This window comes from Eurytemora carolleeae, unplaced genomic scaffold (assembly GCF_000591075.1).
Source record: "Eurytemora carolleeae unplaced genomic scaffold, Eaff_2.0 scaffold289, whole genome shotgun sequence".
Taxonomy (NCBI): domain Eukaryota; kingdom Metazoa; phylum Arthropoda; class Copepoda; order Calanoida; family Temoridae; genus Eurytemora; species Eurytemora carolleeae.
Window position 1 is genome coordinate 461,102 of NW_019396372.1, and position 25,853 is coordinate 486,954.

General features: G+C 32.3%; 1 protein-coding gene across 14 annotated transcripts in view; it reads right to left on the reverse strand.

Annotated features, from left to right (window-relative positions):
• LOC111701952 (phosphatidylinositol 4-phosphate 5-kinase type-1 alpha) overlaps window positions 1-25,853 on the reverse strand; it is a 125,099-nt gene that overhangs the window by 7,823 nt on the left and 91,423 nt on the right. For 11 of the 14 annotated variants that reach the window (XR_002765311.1, XR_002765310.1, XR_002765309.1 and 8 more), the window contains exons 2-16: window positions 17,643-17,744; window positions 17,242-17,334; window positions 16,554-16,692; window positions 15,632-15,707; window positions 15,189-15,265; window positions 14,133-14,217; window positions 13,094-13,183; window positions 12,010-12,196; window positions 11,686-11,818; window positions 11,130-11,217; window positions 9,343-9,405; window positions 6,022-6,129; window positions 5,714-5,884; window positions 872-1,010; window positions 16-101 (exon numbers count right to left, since the gene is read on the reverse strand). Coding sequence is in view for 10 of the 14 variants with exons in the window: in XM_023473445.1 (XP_023329213.1) it covers window positions 16-101; window positions 872-1,010; window positions 5,714-5,884; window positions 6,022-6,129; window positions 9,343-9,405; window positions 11,130-11,217; window positions 11,686-11,818; window positions 12,010-12,196; window positions 13,094-13,183; window positions 14,133-14,217; window positions 15,189-15,265; window positions 15,632-15,707; window positions 16,554-16,692; window positions 17,242-17,334; window positions 17,643-17,744 (1,637 nt within the window). In the remaining 4 variants the exon portion in view is untranslated. Of the gene's footprint in view, window positions 1-15; window positions 105-871; window positions 1,011-5,713; window positions 5,885-6,021; window positions 6,130-9,342; window positions 9,406-11,129; window positions 11,218-11,685; window positions 11,819-12,009; window positions 12,197-13,093; window positions 13,184-14,132; window positions 14,218-15,188; window positions 15,266-15,631; window positions 15,708-16,553; window positions 16,693-17,241; window positions 17,335-17,642; window positions 17,745-25,853 lie in introns of all 14 variants that reach the window. The other 3 variants (XM_023473444.1, XM_023473447.1, XM_023473449.1) reach the window with 3 other exon arrangements.

The following is a 25,853-nucleotide window of genomic DNA, read 5'->3' on the forward strand; positions in this document are numbered from 1 at the left end:
AAAGTATAAACTGACCTGAACTGATAGTTGTAGAGAGTTTAGAAGGTGTGTCATCTAGTCGGGGTTCAAGCTTTATATCACTCACACTTACAACATCACCACTGGTTGATGTAACCAAATTAATAAAACCTAGCTACTTTGTCCGGCGTTGCCCTTGGAATTTCAGAAACACGTAAATTCTCTTCTTCTTTACATTTTAAGGAAATAAAATGAAAAAAAACATTTCGATTTTTTTTCGTCTTTATCCAAGGTTCTCACGGGTTCCTTAAAAAAATTCAGCCAATTTTTGAAAAAGGAAATTGTTCAAAACCGCGGTTTTTTACCCATATATAGGCCCACGAAACATGACAGTTTGTTCAATGAATTAGAATGTCTTCTTCCATAATTTGTTAATTTGTTTAATACCAAAGACATAATAAAAATATTTTATAGGAATCATATTATAGTAAAATTAACTTCAAAGTAAAATATAGTTGAGCAAAAGATTTTTAAACGAAATAAACTGCAAACAGCCTTTAATATCTAATACAGTGTATGAAAGACGACATTCAAAACTATTTACTAACTGTCATGTGTCGTAGGACACCCTGTATATGACACTTGGAGTTACGTACGTGTTCTGGACCAGATTTCTTTTATAAGAAAATTTGTAGTACAGTAGGACCCATAAAATCTTGAAATAGACAAATGACTTAATTCTGATTTAAAACAGCTTAAGGAACATTAAACACCGTGATTGTGCATCGTACACAGACCCATTTTCTGTTGCTGTTAAACTGTTTGGTTTAAAACATAAAATTAATTGAATTTATATTTCACAGTTTACAGGGTCCCACTGGGACAACAGCTTGATTTTTTTTTGATTAAATTCCTAATGTATCTTGTCCTAGGACTGCGTCCTGGTTGAGGACTGAGTCCTGGACTATGGTTAGAATAGTTCCAATCTCCCTCAGATGTCCGTCCTACGGTTAGACTAGATCGGTCAGGGACTACGTCAGGTCGGGATCCACCTGGAGTAAGTAATAAAAGTTTTAAAATGTTTAGTGTTTGATGCTAGGGAAACCAACCTAAAGGAATCCGACCTAGTTAACCTAGTGTATCCGACCTAATTTTTCACTCCCCGCGCGTTTTTGACGAATTTAAATTAACTTCCCCCGCAACTACTTCTAATCCCAATTCAAGCTAGTTTAACCTAACATAACCTATTTTAAGATTGATTACAATTTTAGGTCGGAAAACCCGTAGGTCAGTTCCCTCTAGGTCGAATGATTTAAAAACGACCAAGCTTATAAAAAAAAATAATAATAATATGAAAAAGTTTTTAAAGAAGTATGTTTTATCTTAGAAAACATATTCAATATCTTTCTTGGTTGTCTTTATAGTGTGTTCAGTTGGACACATCAGGGGGTCACAAAACATTAAGTGTTTACGGTAAAATGAATCACCAATTTTAAACTTTCTTGAAAAGTGGGTTGCAATAATTTTAAATATTAAATCTAAGAAAATGTTGAAAATATTTGAATAAGAAAATAATTTTTCCATTAAGAGGAATCATTTTAATTAGAATTATTGAAATATATGATTTTTTGAAAAACAATTTTTTTGCTATTACTTGTGAATTTCCCCCCTCCCAATCTGGTGTTCACAGGGGGTAATGGGGGGAGGGGGGTAATAGATGATTTTCAACAGTCTTTTAATTATAATAAATAAAGAATAATTATTTACTGGGGTTCAAGCCACCAAAAACACTCAGTCAATAAAGTAACAACAGTGAATGAAAAAGTAAACAATTAATATTTGATTTAGAAAAGCCATATTATGATTGTTAACTGGAGAAAAATACGTTAAACAATTAAGTATTATTATCATTTTCATTTACTGTTGATTTTGTGAGTATAAAAAATTTTCCAAGCGCGAGACATAAAATTGATAAAAATCTACAAATAAAAAATTTACGTCTTTGCTTAATTTACAAAATAAATATGTGTAGTACATAAAATCTGTGATTTTCACCTGAGCCCGCGATTTAAAAACTTCGGATCGACTCTATTTAAACCCGACTTCAAAACCCCTTCCACCTAACTCTGACGACAGATTGTGTCACGTGATTGACAGCTGCAAGATCTTCAGCTCGACTTAGGAAGTTAGGTCCAATGAAAATAAAACCGACCGGGCCGTGGTTGGTTTTAGTGGAGAATACAGCTCAATGTTGAGTCTTGTTCTTATAAAAACCCGGAATGCGCCAATTCCTAACATGAAAATCCCCAAAGATTATTAAACCGGTTTTTAGGGCTCAACTATGTTGAAAATAAGATGCAGCTTGAATCCGAAAGCTCAAGCCGTAAGTAAGGCCAATCTAACGAAAGCTTAGACCTCTGAGTCGTATTTTCCCGATTTTTTTTAAATCGCAAGCTCTGGTTCATTTCGAGATTCTTAATAAAACATTTATTTTTATAAATAAGCACCAGTTAAAATGACTGTAGGTTTAGACGTAATTTCAAGTGAACCTCCCTTTGCAGAGCAACATGTCCAATTTACAACAGTACCCATGCTAAACCTTTAGACTGCTCAAGGATGTCGGGCAAATGCTTATTTATCTTACTCGAGCACTTTGTTGCAAACTGATATTTTAACAAATATCAATAGTCGGCAGAATATAAAGTTTACATGAATTAAACAGCTATTCAACGCTATGAAAAGTCAAAGGTGCAAAGGGTACCGTTGTAAATCGACCATTACCTTCTTTGCATGTTGAGTCACTTGAAATTATGCTTACCGTACCTCGAGTAATAATATCAGCTTAAAGCTCAGCAAGAGTTTTTCACTTAATTTCAAGTTACCCTCTACTGATAAATTGGCATGTCCTATTCACAACAGTACCCTTAAAAGATTTCTCAATCAGAGTGTGAAATAAAAATACATGTTTTTGTTTCTAAAAACCAATAATTATCATTTGTGGCTTCTCTGTGTTTAAAACTTGTGCGCATTTCTTTCTTCAGAAACTATGAAAAAATACTCTTTAAGCCAGAAAAAGGTAATGTTACATCGTCTATACGCAGCATCCCCCCTACTCAACTTCTGACCTACCAACTTTCCGACCTATAACTTCAATATCGGACCTACGCCAGCTGTTTATTTTTGTATTATTTGAGGGTTAAAAGTAAGGAAAATTTCTGGGCCGAGCGCCACGGCTAGGGGTCCGGGCCACAAGGCCATATAGCAGCTGTAAAACCACGTGCTAGTAGGTCGAATGTGTAGTATAGCGGATTTGGCGTAGGTCAGAAGTGGAGTATAGCGGATTTGCAAAGGTCGAAAAATACACCATCTAGAAAAACGTCGCTATTGATCAGATTAGGGTTTCAAGGGTACCGTTGTGAATCGCCCATACACCTCTTTTATCATCAATATCTTTTTTTAAATTGACATCATTTAGAATCACAAATAAAGTCCTTTTAGCCGAAAACTTTCTTCTACATAAATAATGGTGCAAATCTAAATAAGTGTCAGTTTCACCCTTCTAATATCTAACAGCTAAGTAAATAAAAAAAACTAATATTAAAAACAAAACAAAATACAAAATAAGAAATAAGTAATGCAAAAATGATGACATATGAAAGTGAAAGCTCTAAATTAAGGATTATGACCATTAGGAACCATCAAGGTTTTAGATTTGAGATTATGATCCTAGGAAACCATCAAGGTTCTAGTTTTAAGATTATGATCCTAGGAAACCATCGAGGTTCTAGTTTTAAGATTATGATCCTAGGAAACCACCGAGCTTCTAGATTTAAGAAAATGACCCTAAGGATCCATCGAGGTTCTTGATTTAATATAATGATCCTAGGCAACCATCGTGGTTATATATTTATGATTATGATCCTAGGAAACCACCGAGCTTCTAGATTTAAGATTATGACCCTAAGGATCCATCGAGGTTCTTAATTTAATATAATGATCCTAGGCAACCATCGTGGTTCTATATTTAAGATTATGAATCATTGAGTGATCATAATTTTTCATAATCTTTCCACTGAGAAAGCACCTCCGTTCATGTGCACAAGCCTCCGATATTTGAGGCCTCATGAGGTTTCTGATTTATTTTGTGTCAACTTCTTGAACTTGATTTTGGTTTCAAATCTACTAGATTGCTCAGACGAACACAAAAATTCTATACATTTAAAAAATACACACGTTGTCCCATTTATACTAGAATGAAGAGCACATTGCTTCATAATTCCAAAACTTCAGATTCATAGAATTAAAAAAAGTTAACAATTCTTAAATAAAAGGGGGAAATCTCTTAATTGGCAAACGACCGTATTGGGAAAGATTAGACCTACAGGGTGTCCCCCATTAAATTGGATCTTGCATAGTTTTAAATTACTATTTTCGGGGCTAATCAGAAATTTTAAGAGTAAAACATTAAAAGAAATTATATGAGCTCACGTAAAATTTGCAATGCAGAAAAAGTGTTTTCGAGTATTATGTGCGTATTTTTGACGTTAAAGCTTGGAGACAATCTAAATGATAGGGGGACGCCTTGTGGCTGTGGATCTTTGAATTCTTGAGTGGGGACCATCCACTCCACTCCACTCCACTCCACTCCACTCCACTCCACTCCACTCCACTCCACTCCACTCCACTCCACTCCACTCCACTCTCCAATCTCGGCTAAATCAAACCAAACCAATATCGACTAATCAAATCACGCATATGGCGCTTAACCACTTACAGACCAATTCCTCCCGCCATGTTGCAGCAAATTATAAACTTGAATCCAGATTTGGAAGATAAACAATCTTTTTATATCTTCCTCCGCGCATTTCTACCATTATAAATTCGCTGTGCTCACCTGTTAAAGACAAAAAATTGCAATTTCGAAAAATTAGAGCTTAGAATAAAAAAATCAAAGCTACAAAATTAAAGCTATATAGATCTAACATTAAATTGGATACAGCATGCCAAAAAGAACTGAACAATAACAAGAATTAGAATTTAAATATCTAAGCGCTTAAATAGTAGAAAATGATCTTTTAAAACAATATCCCAGAATATATTTTAATAAACAATAAAGCTGAAAAATTTTAAAAAAGATCCTAATCGTAAACAAGCAAAGCATTCAAAATTAGAACGGATTAAAGACAGAAAGGGCAATGTGTGAATATCAGAAAGTGTAAGCTATTATGTTTTGGGCAGTGCTTAGGATCAGTTGATTTAGATACAGATCTGGCATAGAAAATATTTATCTAGAACCTCAAAATAAAATTTTTATGCTGAAGTGCTTTTTAAAACTGGGTCTTTACTATACTTGACACCCCGGGTGAAAAAATCAAAGTTAGTCTTAATAAAATTTTTGGTTCAAAGATTTTTTTGATTTTCTATGAGATTTTTTGCTACTTGGATCAACGGCATTTAGCCCCACTGAACATGCGAAATCCATGGTTTTAAGGCCCTAAATAGTGCTCAGTCCACCCTGGAAAAAAAAATTAAACCCCCCACCCGTTTGGACAAATTCCTGAATACGCCCCTGATCAACGGATTCGCTCATTCTTGCACAACTGGTATCAGCAAGGCAATGAGGTCACGAATCCGGACCCTAAGCACTAGGAAGTAAAAAAAAAATAAATAAGACCGAGATTTCTAAATTAATCATTTTCAGAGTAATGTAACAAAAACTGGTTAGATATCTAACAAGATCTATTTATCTCCCCACCTCTATCATTTCCTTTAGCCCTTGGTGAACGCGGAGGAACCGGAGGTGGGATCCCTCGTGAACTCCGGCCGGTACTAGGCCGGTCACGTAGTACAGAGGGCAGGTAACAGGTACCCTCTGCTTCCGAATTAAGTGAAAGAAGACCAGCCTCCTCAGAGATTTCCCGACTTTCTGAGAGTAGAATGATGTAACATGAAACCAGTAAAACATAATACTGGAATGATCTTTTAACTCTTTTGAACAGAAACCCACATTAATAACACATAAAATAATATTAATGGTATGCAACTAACTAGCAGGGTACTTACCATCTTGCTGTACAGGTTTGGGAGTAGGAAGAGAACTATGGTTTTGTCCACTACTTGATCCCTTTCCCTTTATGGACTTGGTCCGCTTACTGGGAGAATGCTTCAATGCTGAAATTTTAAATAAGGTTAGTCTCAAGAACTCCCATTTTAACTTAGAATGTCCAATAAAACAAATAAAACCCAAAACCCCCAATTAACCCGTAAATGATCCTTAATAAAAAAGTAACGCCCGAACCCCTAGAATGAAAATAATATTTTAAGCTGGATAAAATAATGAAAAGTTCACACAGACATTGAGATTTATGTGCAAAGGATTTACCATTTAACCAACAACTCAAGCAAGGGTTTAAGCAGAAGGTACTGTTGTTTTAATTATAAGTGACCCTCCATTATAAAAGAGAGGTATGTCTGATTCACACCGGTACCCTTGAAGTTGAAATCTTACTCTGTTCAAAAATGAGGCAGATAACGTTATGTGTTAAATTTCTTCTTTTTTGAAGCAAAAAATCCGCATGTCACTTTTGCAGAAACAACAAACGAAAAAAACAGTTTACAAAAACAAAAACATGGAGATCTATTTTAAACTTAATCGGACATAGGTTTTTATGGTACATTTGTAAAACGGATATAACACATCAATGGAGGGGCACTTGAAATTACATTTTAAAGCCACTTTCAGTGAATCATAGTTCTCACAGTTTTTCTTATTTACATTTTGAAAATGTAATGTTTACATATGGTTTTAAGAAAGATATCTTGGATCAATATAGCATGGTATAAGTCTGTAGATTGGTCAGTTGGAAACAAGCTGTTATAGAGTGTGAAGTTTTGCAAACATTTATATGGAACTCTAATTTTTTAATTAAATGAACAACTTTTCAAGTCTTTGCAGAATCAATTTTCTTTTGGAACACATTCCCTCCATGTAAACGTAAATAAAATACTAATTATGGTGAGTCACGAGTTGATGTATTTAGATAATTTAAAAAATTTATTTTTAAGTATTAAAATAATTGTTTAGTAGTAATCAAAGAATTGATTACGGCATGCATTGATAATGTTGTGTTGTTAAGACATCGAGTTATAATATCATGCTGATATATTAAATAATTTAGTAAGTCCTGAAATATTTACTTGAACACAAACTGCACTATCTTACCTGAAGAACCTAATAAATAACTATGAAAAACCACAGAAAAAGCATGCAAAAAAATCATTCTTTAGCAGACAGCCCAATCAGTATTTTATTAAAGTGACTGTACGCGTAATTTCCAGTGACCTTTCATTTACAGATAAGCATTCACAATGGTACCCTTTAAACCTTTTAATCTACTGAACCGCCTTTAATTGCTGAACACCTTGTTTGTTAGATACAGTGAATTCTAGATATATGAATACATAGCTGAGGTTTTTATAATGTCGTATTACATATTTAATATCAAATGCCGTGGAAAAATGAGTGTAATATGAAATATGAATGCAATTGATTAATTAATATTAAACTCATTTTTCCACGGCATTTGATCTTAAATATGTAATACGACATTATAAAAAACTCTTGCTATGTATTCATATATCTGGGATTTACTGTATTATAAATTCAATTTGTTACTTTTAAAATGTCAGAGAATAAAAATCTACTTTTGAATGTTGAAAACGATGTTAACGTACAGTTCATCTACTTTCGAGTTCAGACTGTACACAACGTGTAGTCGTGTTTTAAGGGAATTCAAGCAGGTTTACAAATGTTTAAAAAGAAAATTGTCTGTCTATAATCGATGAACAGTCAAAGGTTACAAAGGGTACTGTTGTGAATTGGGCATTGCCCTCTTTGGATGAAGGGCCACTTGAAAATGGGCATACGGGTCCTTTAATTAGATTCAAACAAGATGATTGAATGAAGGGCCATCTTATAAACCTGAAGTCATGCGTAACTATTATATATAATTCCTGACACTGGAATCATAGTCAACTGTGTTTTATAAAGTTTATGTAACTCAACAAACAACTATCCATGTTTTTCTTCAAGAAATCAGCAATGGCTGTGCGGTCACCTCTCAAATTAAATACATTTTTTAACAGGGATAACATGGAAAATCATTAAATATATGGATGGTTGTTTGTTAAAACAATACGAGACAGTTGAATAAATAAACTGAAAGAATTAAATCGGCCAGGAGGAGGCACGCAAAAAGCTTTTCACCAGATCATATACTGTGCCTCATTTATATCCTAAGTCTAGATTTCTTAAGGAATTAAATACACGTTTAAGGGGTAAACAGATGCGGTCTACTCATCTGCTGTTTGATTATTTGCCAGAAAATGACCTTGAGGTCGTCTTTGGCTAAACTAATATTTGTGTGTGACATCTATAGATCAACTTAATTACCATCTATTGAAGATGTTTCTCAAAACTTGGATGGGTTTTAAGTGTCCACTTAGTTAAACATGTGCAGTATTTTGGGTCCCATGATAAACTTTATAGATAAAACTTACATGTTAGATCCAAGGTTTTTATGTTTTAATGTAATTGCTGCACAAATTAAGGTGTCATTTTATTGTTAAAACTCATGGCTTGGTTAAGATCACTAAAATAGTTAAACGTATTCTCTGATTTAACTCGCTGATCTCTGAGGCAAAAGAAAAACTTTTGAACTAGCTGAACTACTTTTTTGTTATAGATATCACAGCCTTTTCTAGTGATGAAGATTGTGTGCTTAAAACAATGGTCTTGACATTTACATATTAAAAGCATTGGTTCTAAAAATGCCTAAAATTTTTTAATTATACCTTCCAAGGCAAAAAAAAGCCATTTGTTCTGACAATTTCAAATATCAATCTGCCCTAGTTAAGCAGTTGCAAAATGATTCTAGATTGTCTATCTGATTAAAGTATCTGTGTTTTTGTTGTAATTCATGAGTTGTTAGTGCTTGATCAATGGCTAATATCATGTTTATAGAATTCCATCCAAATTCAAAGCACAATTTGTGATTGTACGAGGGCCATGCTAGCACATTGATTAAGGTATCAGTCTTGTGATGCTTTGAAGGATGTAAGCTTAACTATTTAATACATTAATTTCAGGACATCAGGGAAAATGTTAGGATGTGTTTAAGGGCTGAGCAGGCATCGTGCAGAAATCTGGAGACTTTTTTGGGGGTAAAAAAAATAATAATAATTTTTTTTATTAAAATAAGCTGTGTTTATCTAATAATCCTATTTAGTTGCTTGCTAGTCCTGATGAGGATGTTGATGCCTATTTAGATCTCTACCACAATATAACCTGAACTGTGGCACAGTATATATGGTGGTGGGGCCTACCTATCAAACTGGCCACCACAAGTCGAAACTTCCTGTGGTTTCCTTTCACTTCCGGTAAGTCCACTGTTAAAACATCCAGGTATAATGTAGATGGTTAAACCAAAGAAGTCTTTGATACCATAACCTCGTCAGGATTATCCATTTAAGTCAGTTGTTAGAAAATTGTATCAGGGAAAAAAAGGATAGAAAGGAAGAAGACTGAAAGGTTACAAGAGGAAAAGTTATGTTAAAGACCATGAAAACAGATTTCAGACTTTTTATCATCTTTCTAAAACATAAATTTTCCTTCAAGGGTTACAGACATAAGAGTTCGGTTAAGGGAAAGGGCATGTATAGAGAAAGACAAGGGGGTGATTGGATAAAGGTAGGAAGAGATAAAAATGCTGTAGGCCATACTTACATCCTATCATAACAATTTTTACACAATCAGTTTTTTTTGTGACCTTAAAAGACCCATTAGAAAGTATTTGACAGAAATTTAATGAAAATTCCAAAGGGTGAAAAAAGAAAGAAAGTCAGGCGGAAATATTAGATCATTATAAATGGAATTCTACCAAACAAAGCTAATCCCTTTTACCATGTTAAGAAAACAGCAAGGTCTGCTTTATTTCCTCTACCATTTCCGTTTTCGAGGCGTTAAAGGAAGTGTTCACGAAAAATGAAAGGGCGTATAGGCTTACGTCGAAAAATTATCGATGGTGATTGCTACTAATCTTACTTCTATCTGTTGCGTTTATAAGAAGAAAATTACGACTCATCCCAAAGAACAGTGTCCATACAAATTCAGAAAGTTTCATTATACGACTAGGATCGTAAAAAAAATCAATTTAATTTCGAACAAATCATTCAAATATGACAACCTATAATCATCGATAATTTTCAACGCATTTGTAAACAGTTAATTTCAAAATATTTTTTATGATCTCAGAGTTACTTTTGAAAATCCGGTTTCAAGGATTTTTGATGATGAAGGCGACATTTTCATATTTTCCAAGAATGTTCGAAAATCCACCGCCAGCCGTGAAAACAAGTTATAAGCAAAATATTATTAAAAAAATCTTGTATATTATACTATGCAATATTAACTATATACGAATGCGTCGAAAAATTATTGATAATTATAGGTTGTAATATCTGAATGATTTTTTTGGAATTAAATAGATTTTGTTTACGATCCGAGTCGAATTTTGCAACTATCTGAATTTGTATGAACGCTACGTTCTTCGATGTGAGTTGTTTTAAACAATTTTCTCCTTATAGATGCAACAGATAGAAGTAATAGTCGTAGCGATCACCATTGATAATTTTTCGACGTAAGCCTATACCCCATTTCATTTTTCGCGAACACTCCCTTTAAGTCAAATTTTGAAATTGTCCATTAGGTTACGTATACATAAAATCTTTAAGATCTACAAAGAATGTATTTGTAAAACATCTAGATATTAGTAATTAATGTTTCTCTACACAATGCTAGCATTGTGTAAATTGTCAACACACATTCAAACTGCAGTACACGTCTACATAGTCTGTTAGTATACAATTAGTAACATATGGTTAAGATACTAAAGTCTTAAGGCTCTTAAAACACACACATGACAATTTAAAAAAAACCTATTTGAACCATTCTTTTTATGTTTAAGGCTTTTAAATATCATTTAGTAAAGCAGAGTAGAAGCTGAATATTTAAAAAAATCAGCCTAGAAGCCGGAGATTAGTGAGAAGTCGTCATATTTAAACAGTGAGTTAGGAAACAACAATGAAGAAGAAAAATCTATGAAAATACTCACATGAGGGAATCTTCCTGAAGACCTTCCCGGCCATAAAGTTCATAAACCTCTCGGCGTAAAACCCTGGCCTGTGCACCGACACGGTGTCCTAAAGTACCCAGTTCAAATTTTTTCTTCAATAATTACTTCAAAAACTAAACTGAAAAACGTTTTGGAAAACTTAAGTTAGTCAGAGGCCGAATTTACAGAATTTTATTGCGTCACTGAACCGCCAAAAACCGGTTCCAATTGAGCACCGGCTCAAGTCTCGAAACACTGAATACAATTTCAAGTGGAACCAACCATGTTTGAGCCGCGTTTCAAATTCAAGACGCGGCTTTAATTCTTTAAATTCGGCCTCTGGACTTTTTCCGGCCTTGAAACTTTCGAAGACAGCTTTTAATGCATTTAATGTAAATAGGTGTTTACAGTGCATATAAGAAGAGCTTGTACACTATCAAATCAGACCATAAGGATCATCAGGAAATGATATCACTAATAAAGATCCCAAGACGACCACCAGGAGAGGTGACCAATATCCCCTGATCATTCCAGTCCATATTTAGTGTTAACTTACCCCGTCATGGATCATGGCCTTAAATGTGTGCTCCAACTTCTTCCTCAGCCTGTAGGATTGCAGGATGTCGATGAGACCAAGGAAGATCAAGAGGCGCTCCCCCTTGTGGTTCCTAGCAGGTATACCTCCCGACCTAACAAAACAATCAAAGAATAAACAAATAAAAAACTATAATGAAATCAATCAATCAAATAATTAATGCAGCAATCTATCAATCAATCAAATATTTAATTAATCAATGAATGAACAAGTGATAAATAGTTGCAATTAACATAAATCGAACAATTTAATCAATCAATCAAACCAGACATTTTTAACACTTACGGAAGTTCTGTAGGTATATCAACAGGATCACTTGTTGCTTGAATACTCTCCATGGCTGTACTGTGCGCTACCAGCTTCTGACGCTGTAAATTTTTTCCTCCTTCACCTCCCCCTCCACCTCCTTCTGATGGCGAGGCGACACCTTCGCTACGCTCGCGCGCAGCCACGTCCAAGTTGTGCACACCGACTAGGAAACAAAATATAAACATTGCAGAACGGTACACAGTAATAAAAAAGTGTATATCTGAAGCAAATAATATTTCCCTCGATAATCGTTAATCCTCCTTTAAAGGGACAGACCGGCTAAGTAAGGTTGTTAAACTGAGTATGCACTATGCAGTGTTGTGAAAAGCTTCTTTAGGATTCATTTCAGACATATAAAACTTTTTAAAGATCTGTAAATCCTGAGTTTGAGCACAAATTCGACGTTCAAAACTCCTATTTTGGGGGTGGATACGTTTTCAGAATCGGTATTTTTAAAATTATTAAATAACGACGACGAAAAATAAAGTAAAAACTAATTACAGTAATCTAATTAGATAAATCAATGATAAAATCAATTATTTCGTTTTCATCTATATATTGAATTTCTTATTTTCTTTCAATTTATTCGCAGATTTCTTCAAATTCTTCAAATGTCGTCTTTTCAATAATAATTCCAGAAAATCTGCAGAAAATCTTTGTGAATAATGAGAAACCAGTATAATGAGAAAATAGAAACTAATAATTAAACAAGATTACTTAATACTTATTTTCGATGATAAGATTAACTTTTATTTTCTCAACCTGTTCCTAAGCAACTTATCAGTTTACTGTAGAATTTTTCATACATTTTATGTCGTCGTTATTGAATCATTAAAAAAAAGTGAGAGAATTAATAAATTAAAATCAAATTCGTAGAAAACAAATAAATTAATGAATATGAAAAATTAAAGATAAAAGCTTCCCTATTTTCAGGAGACTATTTTAAATAAATATTTATATCAATTTTACTTGATGGAAAAAAATGAAGAAAACATTTTTGTCATGTCATAGAACTCTCCGAATATCTGGTTCCGACTAAGTAATTAAAAACTAAACTAACCAAGAAGGGAGTAATCCATAATCTTGAAAGACTCCAAGACCCTGCAGTCCCTTCTCATCGTAGACATCAGGGCGGTGTAGGTCTCAGCTTCTACAATTTAAAGATGTCAACATAAAAATAAGTGACGATTTAAACATTAAAATCAATATTTCCGAAAAACATTAGTGTGGATAGCAGCTATATCTTGAAATTTCATTGCAGAAGAAATCCACGAGACGCTTTATAGAAAAGTGGCAATTGTATAATATTAGATTGTGATGGCACTTTTGAAGGGTACAAAATTACTTTGACATTATCTTTAACTTTGTACAGTTTACAGAATTCTTAAATCTGTGAACCAGGCATGATTGCATGGTTTACAATGGACATATTGTAGATACAGTAGGACAGTTGATGCAATCCCAGGGGTATATATTTGAACCCGGGAACAAGTACTTGTTATATATCTATTTATATACCATGCCAAGTCTAGAAAGATTCCATTATCGTATTTGAGAAAGTTAGTATGAATTCTGACAAGGGCGAGCTGGGCAAATGCACCAGCGGAAGAGGCAACGGTATCTACCCCAGGATGGAGAGGGATCTGCCATATTGGATCCCACATAAGATCATTTATCATCAAGAATCGGAAAGAGGTTCATACATTCGACACTGGAGACGAATACAAGATGGAATAAGTTAAATCAATATCGTTTATATATTTTTGAATCTGTAAATACAGTTTGGTGTACAAATGTCAACTCAGTCTAGACCGTTTACTTTAAGTCTATATTAGGAAAGATTTCTTGGATCAATTGTTTACTAATTCATTATACCGCATTTAGACATTACAGACCTATGATTCCCAAACATAGTGATCGATCCAAGTTAAGTTACTGAACGTCCCTTGGGACAATTGTGTTGAACTACTTTTTCTGGAAAATAAAATTTTTACTTAATTAACCACGAGTTCCCTCGACCAATTTTTTTTTGGGAACCCTTAGTTTAAGTTAGGAAAAATTCCCTTTTAAGTATATGTCAATAATTATATTTAACATACCTAGGAGAATACCCTCAGGAAGTAACTCACTAAAATCAAGATCTTTGTACGTCGGGGAACTTTTACTCCTTTCATGCTTAGAGGCCTGAACAAATACAATGAAAAATATATAATTATATAAAATATACAGGGTGAGTCAAAAAAGCGTGATTAGCGGCGCCTGGTGTAAAATTGTTTGAGCAGCTCTCCTGTATGGCGTTTTTTCAATATTTTTTGAAAATTTTAATTTTTTTGACATTCCAAGGGCCAAATAAAAATCCGCGAACCTTTATTCTCTCAAAATCAAAAGTTCAGAAAAGCAAAAACACTCTCAACCCAACATCTTGTTAGGAAAATGTAGAAAGATGTGTGAGACTCTTTGTTGGGGATTTTAAGTGTACAGGGTAACCCACAAAGAATAGGACTGTAAAGACAATTTGAAACAAAAAGTATTCCGTTAAGTCGTCCCTGAAGTCCTATCCTACGTGGGTTACCGTGTATCTTATTGATATTCATTATGGGAGATATTAGTGTATGTCAATGAAGATGTAAATTGTAAAGTCGTCACTGAAGTCCTATCCTACCTGGGTTACCGTGTATCTTATTGATATTAATAATGGGAGATATTAGTGTGTGTCAAGGAAGATGTAAATTGTAAAGTCGTCACTGAAGTCCTATCCTACCTGGGTTACCCTGTATCTTATTGATATTAATAATGGGAGATATTAGTGTATGTCAATGAAGATGTAAATTGTAAAGTCGTCACTGAAGTCCTATCCTACGTGGGTTACCCTGTATATTATTGATATTCATTATGGGAGATATTAGTGTATGTCAAGGAAGATGTAAATTGTAAGGCATCAGAACCATTTTAATCTTTTCAAATTACTGAATGTCCTAACCGCAGCGCTCGGCCACCGACCAAACCGTTAGTTTTCAGTATTTTAGGTAACATTTAACCTATCTAGAATGGAGTAGCGTAATATCTTTGAAATCTAATAAAATATAATTTGGGTAAATATTCCCAAAAAAACAATAAAAACATTTTAGTTGAAAAAAACCCACATAAATACTTACTTTTCGTTTGTACGTGGATCCTTTAAGATCAAATTTTAAATGCATCTTGACACAAGAAGGGAGAAGGTTATTCATCACTAAACAACGAACAGTTAACACTTTACAGTCATAAATAAATATCACAAATCACTTTAAACCGCAAATATATATTGGAATTTTGTTACTATTACATATTACATATAAACCCTTTTTTCGTAAAAATAAAGTTAATTATTTTTTTAAAGAAAACATTTACACCTTAACCTTTTTATAGGGGTACAGGGTACACAACATATTTAAGAATTTTTCGGAAATATCCAAAAGTTTAAAAGCCTAGTGGTGAAAATTTAAAATTGAACTTTTAACCTATTTTTTGAGTAGTTTTTTCCCCAAATATAAAAAAGACGGGTAAAGGGGTACAAAAAAGATTTTCCAAAATAAATGATGAAAAACTGTTTTTGTTCCTATGAGTCTGATATTTTTCTGGTTGCACTGGTAACAGAACATTCCAAAAAACTTAGGAAGAAGGGTGTGCGGGTTCTAAAACATAATCAATCAATCAATCAATCAACCAATCAATCAACCAATCAATCAACCAACCAACCAACAAACCAACCAACCAACCAACCATCTGTCATGCGTAAATTAAAATATTTATAATTCTTTTTCAGTAAACCTTAATTTTTTTTTTACTTTTAAAAGCAAAAACTTATCATACAAGAAACTTTAAACCAAAATTGGGACATGGGAACTTTACATATTGCGCATTTTACGCTAATTCTAAGGTTTATCTGAAATTTTTTTTAAGTATTAAGGTAAAAAGTTTCAGAATCAATAATTTTTTAAGCTGAGGGGAGGGGGGGNTTCAGCTTTCTCATACATTTAAGTTTTCATTTAATTTGCTCTTTTATTCAGAGCTCAAGGTTAAACTTGTTAAACAAGGTTTCAGTGATGTAAATCCAGCGTCAAATGTAAGAAATAATTTCTGCAGTGTTCGGGTATTCAGAAAATTGAACTTGATTCCAACTGACATCAAATAATTTTCTACTGTGATTAGCTTCAAAAGAAGATACGAGTATAGAAAGAATCCACGAGCTACTTTAAGAGATATTAAATATGATGAAAAAACAAACCAGTGGCCAAATTTAAAGAATTTGAGCCGCGGCTTACTCAAATATAGTTGTTTTAAAACTGTATTCCATGTTTCAAGATTTAAGCCGGCGCTTAATTAAAATCGGGTTTTGGGGGTTTTGAGACGCGGCTTAAATTCATTAAATTCGGACACAGAACAAACAATCATCAACTCTCAAGTCAACAAAATCATCCTCATACAAATTTTATTCGAGTTTCTGAGGACTTATTAACAATCCCTTTAAGTAGTTAAACCTGTTGAAGATTCATATAGTATCCGGCCAGTAGTTTCTGTAGGAATTCTGCTTCTTTATACATTACAGTCTTCAGGATAAATTCATCATCTCGAGTCAAATAGAATATAGATCCGCTAGCTCCAGGGTTAGACAACTCACTACAAATATAAACAAATAGAAGATAGATAGATAGATAGCTCCAGGGTTAGACAACTCACTACAAATATAAACAAATAGAAGAGATATAGATAGATAGCTCCAGGAATAAATTTGCCAGAGGGTTTTAGGGTACCTTTGTGAATCTGACCTGCAACTATATAAATGGAAGGTTTTAGGGTACCTTTGTGAATCTGACCTGCAACTATATAAATGGAAGGTTTTAGGGTACCTTTATGAATCTGACCTGCAACTATATAAATGGAAGGTTTTGTTACTTATATTTTTCCCCATAAACGATTTGGACGCGAGGTCAAAAAACATAAGGATACACAGACAGCGCCTAATAATAATTTTTTAAAAAAGATTTTCAGTTTACACCCTTATTTTAATCAATTTTAACCAAAATAGTAAATATTTTCCATGACGACGGCATACTTCATTTTAAAATACTAAGCATCGTCATTCATCAAAGATGATTTTAATATTCTCATCTAAATCCCATGTTTTCAAGGGACAACACGATGGGGGAGTATATAAAGTGGATTTACCGCATAGGTTCATTGCAGATAGACATCATGAAGTCGTCAGCTTTAATCCCGAACAGGTCCCTGAAGTATCTGAAAGCCACGGGCGCACAAGTTCTAGAAAGAGTATTTTTTAAAATTTGTTCTTACTTAAAGAACGTAAACAAACTAGTTATTTCAACTATAGCACTTTTTTAAAATTGCAAACTCTCTGAACACCCATGCATAATGTTCTAAGCTAGTTTTGAATTTACAGTCCGGGAAAATGCAACTATAATATTAAGAATAAATCCGACTATGCTCTTTACCAATAAGAGGTCGATTAATTTCTCAGAGAATGAATGTCCAATCGTTACCTGAATGTTAAGTCTGAGAATGAATGTCTGGGTATAGTTGGACCCCCCCTCCCCCCCTCCAATAGTTACCTGAATGTAAAGTCTGAGAATGAATGTCTGGGTGTGGTTGGACCTCCTCCTTTAGGAAACTGAATTGTCTCAACCTTCATAAAATCTTGCATCAACAAATCCCTAAAAATAGAAACGTTAGTCGAATATTTATTTATCTTTTTAAACAAAATTGCAGGAATTATTCCTGGTCGATGTATCTTTTAAAATAAAGCATGAATTAAAAGTTCCAAAAATAATTCAAAACAATTGCTTTTTGGTCTCCTTGTTGTTATTATTATCATTATATGATCCTGCATTCAATGAAGACATGGTTAGAGTTTCTCGACACCGAAACACGTTATTTAGCGAGACCTCCGATACTGTCATGGATACCAAGCTGTATAGACGCCATCAGTTGGTTCGTTTCAATCTTCTTATACGAGACCTACACAAACAATATGGTTAAATGTTAATCCTTCTGGTTTGTTCCTACATTTCAAAATTTACTTTTATCAATACTTTTTTATCCTGAGAGAAAACATAATGGATGACCTAACCAAAATAATGATATTTTTTCCAGGGGGCATTCGGTCGCCAATGGGGAAATAGCTCCCCCCCCCCCACGATTGCAAAATCTCCGTGTCCACTGTGGACACTTTTGATTTTCAACTAAATCCTCTCTTTTGGATGTCCCAGCTTTTTCTGACCAATGAAAATTCTCTAATTGATTGCTCGTCAAAATTTTGAAATTTATTGGCTGTTGAGTTTCATACAATCAACACTCTGATTGGTTGCAGTTTAGAAAATTTCCCGGTTATTAACGCAAAATTTAAAGTTAGTCTGAAGATTAATAAAAAGAGGAGATTAAGCAGTGATCTCGATATCCACAATTCTAAAGTTTTCAGTCTAAGACACATAACTGTAAATGCCCCCCACCATNCCCCAGGTAATATCAAAACAACAATTGTTTTACCCAATTAATTTAAATAATATTTTTATGATTAAACTGGATAAAGCATGAACATTCTCAATTTCTTACTAAAAAAAAATTATTTTGTTGTACACCAAAGCAAAATGTAATAGTATTATATTTTCCAATATTATCGAAGATGAAGCAGAGGGAAATAATAATTCTTGAGAATGTAAATTTCCTAGAATAATAACAATACATTCTTAACCTCTGAAAATGCTACGTTTGGCTGTTTGATGCTGATATTAGCTTGGCTTATTTGGATGAAAAATATGAAAATGCAAAACTATTGAATAATTATTTAAAGAGAGACTTGCCTATCAACATGACAGGAATCTACAGGAGGGATGGGGAGGCAGAATCATTGCTCTCTTCCCCCCCCCCCCAACCAAACATTAAGGGTTAAAAAAGGGTTATAAAACAGTATTATTTTTTAAATCCAACCTGTCCTTCTTCGTTGATCCTTCTGTGTCCTATTTTCCGATCCTTTTCACTGACGGACAACGTCTTCCCGTGCCCCTTCCTCCTGCGCCTCTCTTCGTCCTCCTCCCCCTCCTCCTCCTTCTCCAACTCCTCCTTCTCAACCTGCTTCTCCATCTCACCAGTATTGTTCAACTAGGAAACAGAAAATATATTTTTATTACAAAGAATAATCTGCGATGCATGTTTGTAATATGTTTGTCAAATATTCGTCCTTATTATATTTTAGCATAAATATTTTTTCAAGGATTTAAAATATTTTAACATAATTGGCAAAATATTATTTTGGAAATAATATTCAACTTTTTCTCTGGAAAACAAATCTCTTTTAATACGGCGGGAAAATGTTTAATTTATTGAATCAAAAATTTTAAGATTAATAATTTAGTTTTGACTAGTGGAATTCTTTTTAGCTTCTCAATCTTCATTAGAACATCGTATCTGTTAAACTAAAAATGCACTTAAAATTTTTTTTCACTAAAACCCTGCAAATGTTCTTTTCCATCTGTTCTTTTTTCCTTTTCAAAGAAAATTGCTTACAAAGAAACCAAATTCGATAAATATTTATTTTTTGTTAATATTTTAGAAATAATTTTTTCTTACTTGAGCTGTCATGCTTAATTCACTGTATTCTCACCGGGCAGTGTACAGCCATACTTTCTGAAATATATTTCACATTATTTCACATCCAACAGTTTTAATATTTAATCACGTGACAATTTCAATAGCCTACTTCTGAAAAATCTCTTCATTTCCTCGGACCATTTTCTCTGAAAGTAATAATCTCTAAGTCTAAACTGTATGAACTGCTCATGTACAGTCGTGTTGTACACTGATAATTTCAACCATTGCAAAGCTCTGTGCGTACTGCGCATATTTTGATATAAAAAAAATCTTGAGCTGATTTTTTCCCCGCAGAACTTTTGACTGTATTGCAATTAAGCAGCTCCTGGTATTACTGCTGCTACTGATGTTGCTGATCTAAGCTAATTGAACGAAAGCTCCCATATCTGAGTCTGAAGAGTTGAGTTTCTCAAAATATTCTCTTTCAATATTTTCACAGAGCTTGACTAAATTCCCAAACTGTTGAATTATTGCCTAAAAAAAATCAGAAGAAGTTACTTGGCATAAAAACAATTTCACATAACTTACAACAAATTATAAATGCTTTTCCATGACAAAAAAAATGACGAAAACCCTCTAGAAAACCCGCAAAGAACAATGCCACCAAAAAATACAATAACAACAGAAGGAATGAACAAGAAAAAAGTAAGAACAACAATATAAAGACACATCACAAACATGCAAGCACAAAAGTTACAATGAAAAGAAGGAATGAACAAGTAAAAAACTAAAAATAACAGCATGAAGACACATCAGAAACATGAAAGTACAAAAATTACAATGAACACAAGGAATGAACAAAAAAACTAAAAATAACAGCATGAAGACACATCACAAACATGAAAGTACAAAAATTACAATAAACACAAGGAATGAACAAGTAAAAAACTAAAAACAACATGAAGACACATCATAAACATAGAAGTACAAAAATTACAATAAACACAAGGAATGAACAAGTAAAAAACTAAAAACAACATGAAGACACATCACAAACATGGAAGCACAAAAATTACAATGAAAACATGAAGAGCCATCATGGACATGCAAGTACAAAATTAAATGACTAAAACAACAATAACAACAGAAGTTACTTCGTAAAAAAAAATGCGAACAGTATAACAAGAAAGGCAAGGGAAATCTTTTTTTCATAACTTTTTGATGGACTTTGTCTTTTAATCTATTTTTACCGATATTCTTCACTTTCCCTATCAGACCAAAATAAGAGATGAAAATATAAAAAAAAACGATTTTTAAAGGTAGTGTCTGGCTATATATGCTGATGTTAGGTACTTTCCCAAAGAATTTTTCCTGAGTGGCAATTTCCCAAATGTGCAAATTACCAAGCAGCAACTTCCCAAGTATGTCCTAGCCGCAGCAATCGGCCCCCCAGCTTGGTATAGCCGCAGCCCTCTCGCCCATCCTAGCCGCAGCGCTCGGCCTCCCCCTTTGCAGCATGCGGTGCCTCAGAGGGCCTAACCTAACCTTTGGGAAGTTGCCGCTTGGGAAGTTGCCGCTTGGGAAGTTGTACTTTTGGGAAGTTGCCACTTGGGAAATTGTCACTTTGGAATAAAATGCCTTTGAGTATAGAGTATTGTAGACAATTTTTTAATGATTCATTTGAGACCTTTCAGACGTTTTTACAGTGCAGATTTGTTCAGCAAGAGCGCAAATTCAACCTTTAAAATCTTCATTGATGGTCCATTTTGGAAGGATGATTTTGAGAATGAATGTCTCAAATGAATCCTAAAAGATTTCTCTACAATACAGCATTCTCAGCTCAACTACCAAATTGTTTGTTATTGTTTTACCTTGAGCCTATTATCAGGTAGAGGGGTTGTGAGGATTGTGAAAAGATGACCGAAAACAATAGCATCTGTTTCAACACAGTTTTCAAATATTTTTACATGAAATAATGATCTTTTATTAAACCTTAAACCTTAAAGACGGGGGGGGGGGAGTTCTGCACCTCCCCCCCCCTAGAAAAGGTCTTAGAGTAGCATTAGACCATTTAAACATCCCATTTTCAGGATCTGTAGACGAATAGACCCTTTATTATTGTTTAGCTTGTCAGATTCACAAGCTTTGTCTAATCAAGTATAAATTATATATAAAAGTTTTTAATTTTGAAAACTCGTTATTTCCAATTGTGGTTTCTCTACAAAAGCGATATGCGCATATCTGCTGCAGAAAAACAATGTGAAAATTATCCTAATAAAACATTTTTTTTAATTAGAAAAAAGACATCATCTTTTACATTGATCAGGGAGTTCAAGAGTACTGTTGTGAATTAGGCATGTCCTATATCGAATAGAAACCCGATTGTTCTTATTTATGTATACCCTTGTGTTTACATACAAGAATCAACGTTATTTCATCAAATTGATTTTTTTTAAACCTCTTGTTCTTATTTTGTATTTATTTATAAATTTGTTTAAATCTCGGGCACTGTCTTCAGTAGTTTACATACAAGAATCAATGTAGTTTCATTAAATTGATTTTTTTAAAACCTCTTGTTCGTAATTTGTTTTGATTTATAAATTTGTTTTAATCACAGGCACTGTCTTCAGTAGTTTACATACAAAATCACTGTTATTTCATCAAATTGATTTTTTTAAAACCTCTGGTTCTTATTTTGTATTTATTAATAAATTTGTTTTAATCACAGGCACTGTCTTCAGTAGTTTACATACAAAATCACTGTTATTTCACTAAATTAATTTCTGAAAAACCTCTTGTTCTTATTTTGTATTTATTTATGAATTTCATTTAATCAGTGTTTACATAAAAGAATTACTGTTATTTGACTAAATTAATTTTCTGTTATAAACCTCTTGTTCTTATTTGGTATTTATTTATAAATTTGATTTAATCACAGGCACTGTCTTCAGTAGTTTACATACAAGAATCACTGTTATTTCATCAAATTGATTTTTTTAAACCTCTTGCTCTTATTTTGTTTTAATTTATAAATTTGATTTAATCACAGGCACTGTCTTCAGTGTTTAACATACAAGAATCAATGTTATTTCATCAAATTGATTTTTAAAAACCTTATGCTCTTATTTTACATTTATGAATAAATTTGATTTAATCACAGGCACTGTCTTTAGAATTTAACATACAAGAATTACTGTAGTTTCATTAAATTTTAAAACCTCTTTTTCTTGTTTTGTTTTGATTTATAAATTTGTTTAAATCACAGGCTCTGTCTTCAGTAGTTTACATACAAGAATCACTGTAGTGTTATTAAATTTTAAAACCTCTTTTTCTTATTTTGTTTTGATTTATAAATTTGTTATAATCACAGGCTCTGTCTTCAGTAGTTTACATACAAGAATCAATGTTATTTCATCAAATTGATTTTTTAAAACCTCTTGTTCTTATTTAGTATTTATTTATAAATTTGTTTTAATCACAGGCACTGTCTTCAGTATTTTACATACAAAATCACTTTTATTTCATCAAATTGATTTTTTTAAACGTCTTGTTCTTATTTTGTATTTATTTATAAATTTGATTTGATCACAGGCACTGTCTTCAGGATTTAACATACAAGAATCACTGTAGTTTTATTAAATTTTAAAACCTCTTTTTCTTATTTTGTTTTGATTTATAAATTTGTTTAAATCACAGGCTCTGTCTTCAGTAGTTTACATACAAGAATCACTGTAGTTTCATTAAATTTTAAAACCTCTTTTTCTTATTTTGTTTTGATTTACAAATTTGTTATAATCACAGGCTCTGTCTTCAGTAGTTCACATACAAAAATCACTGTTATTTTATTAAATTGATTTTTTTTAAAGACCTTTTTTTCTTATTTTGTTTTGATTAATAAATTTGATTTGATCACAGGCACTGTTTTCAGTGTTTAACATACAAGAATCACTGTTATTACACTGAATTATTTTTTTTAAAAACCTCTTGTTCTTATTTTGTATTTCTGTAAAAAATTTTTAATCACAGGCACCATATTTCAGCGTTTACAATTTACAAACGTGAATCACTGTTATTTCATTAAATAATTTTTCTTAAAAACAGCGTAAATATAGGTTTTAATCACGGGCACTGTCTTTAGTAGTTAACATACAGAAATCACTGTTATTTTATTAAATTAATTTGAAAAAAATTATACTGAATTATAAAAAAGATAAGATAAGTTTAAATTTACAATACAACAGTGTATAACATTTTTATTTAGTTTTTATCTTGAACGCACTGGCTTTAATAGTTTACAGACTGTATTGACTGTTAAAAACAAGTCTATATTCTGGGGTTAGGTTTCTATAGTAGACTATAGTCAAACTCCAGCTATCAAGCTTACTCAATACTACAGATAAAATATATACACAGTACACACAGATAGATAGATAAATACATTCATAGATAGATAGATAACGAGAAAGATATGCACACTGATAAATAAATAGGAAGATAGACATTTACATTCATAGCGAGATAAAAAGATAGATAGATATATATATATTGTGTATTGATATAGATTAGATAGATAGATAATGATAAATGGAAAAAGTAATCGATAAGGCAAAAGTAAAGGCGTGTTAGATAGATTTATTACAGAATGAAAATAAACTTTTTAGACAAATAGTCAGATATATCAATATAAGAGTCGAAAAAAGATTAAGGAAATGATCAGCAAATAATTTGAAATTTTACTTCTTGGCTTCCTCATGTATCCGTTAATATAGACATTTTAAAATATTACATAAAATGTGAGTTTTTTTTCTCGTAAAATAATGCAATATTGACTCAATACTCATATGTAATATTGAATTACTAACAACAAAATAAACAATTCCGGAACTGGATTTTTAAAATCTAGAATAAACTCGAGATATATTTAGGAGAAAGATAATTTTACATCACAGAATTTAGGTTGAGAAATTCCAGAAGAAGTATTTAGATTTATAGATAGATAGATGTGTTGACAGACACATAGATGGATGTATAGATAAGTATATGAATACATAGATAGATTGAATGATGTATGGATAGAGTCAGATAAATTTAATGATTGATAGATAGATAGATAGATTGGTTAAAATACAGAAGATAGCTATTTGGACAATAGAATAGATAGATATATTGATAGATAAAATAGATGAATACGTAAAAACGTGAAAAATAGATAGACGGATGAAAGAAAGGTAGATAAATATATTAAAAGATGAATTAACAAATAGATATATAGATATACTGATAAATAGATAGATAGACGGATGCAAGTAAGGCAGATAAATGGATGAAAGATGAATTAACAAATAGATATATAGATATACTGATAGATAAATAGATAAACGGATGGAAGAAAGGTAAATAAATTTATTGAAAGATGAATTAACAAATAGATAAATAGATATATTGATAGATAAATAGATAAACGGATGGAAGAAAGGTAAATAAATTTATTAAAAGATGAATTAACAAATAAATATATAGATATATTGATAGATAAATAGATAAACGGATGAAAGAAAGGCAGATAAATTGATTGAAAGATGAATTAACAAATAGATATATAGATATACTGATAGATAAATAGATAAACGGATGGAAGAAAGGTAAATAAATTGATTGAAAGATGAATTAACAAATAAATATATAGATATATTGATAGATAAATAGATAAACGGATGAAAGAAAGGCAGATAAATGGATGAAAAGATGAATTAACAAATAGATATATAGATATATTGATAGATAAATAGATAAACGGATGAAAGAAAGGCAGATAAATTTATTAGAAGATGAATTAACAAATAGATATATAGATATATTGATAAATAAATAGATAAACGGATGAAAGAAAGGTAGATAAATTTATTAGAAGATGAATTAACAAATAGATATATAGATATATAGATATATTGATAAATAGATAGATAGACGGATGCAAGAAAGGCAGATAAATGGATGAAAGATGAATTAACAAATAGATATATAGATATACTGATAAATAAATAGATAGACGGATGCAAGAAAGGCAGACCGAATAATTTTCCTAAATCTGAAATAAATAGAAAAACCTTCAAGTGCCAAAAGATAATAGATACAAAAGGAAAATAATAAAAAAAAATATTTGTTGAAAATAAGATTTATGATATCAAACCCCCCCCCACCTTATTCCATAATCACAATGCGTCATATGTTACGTA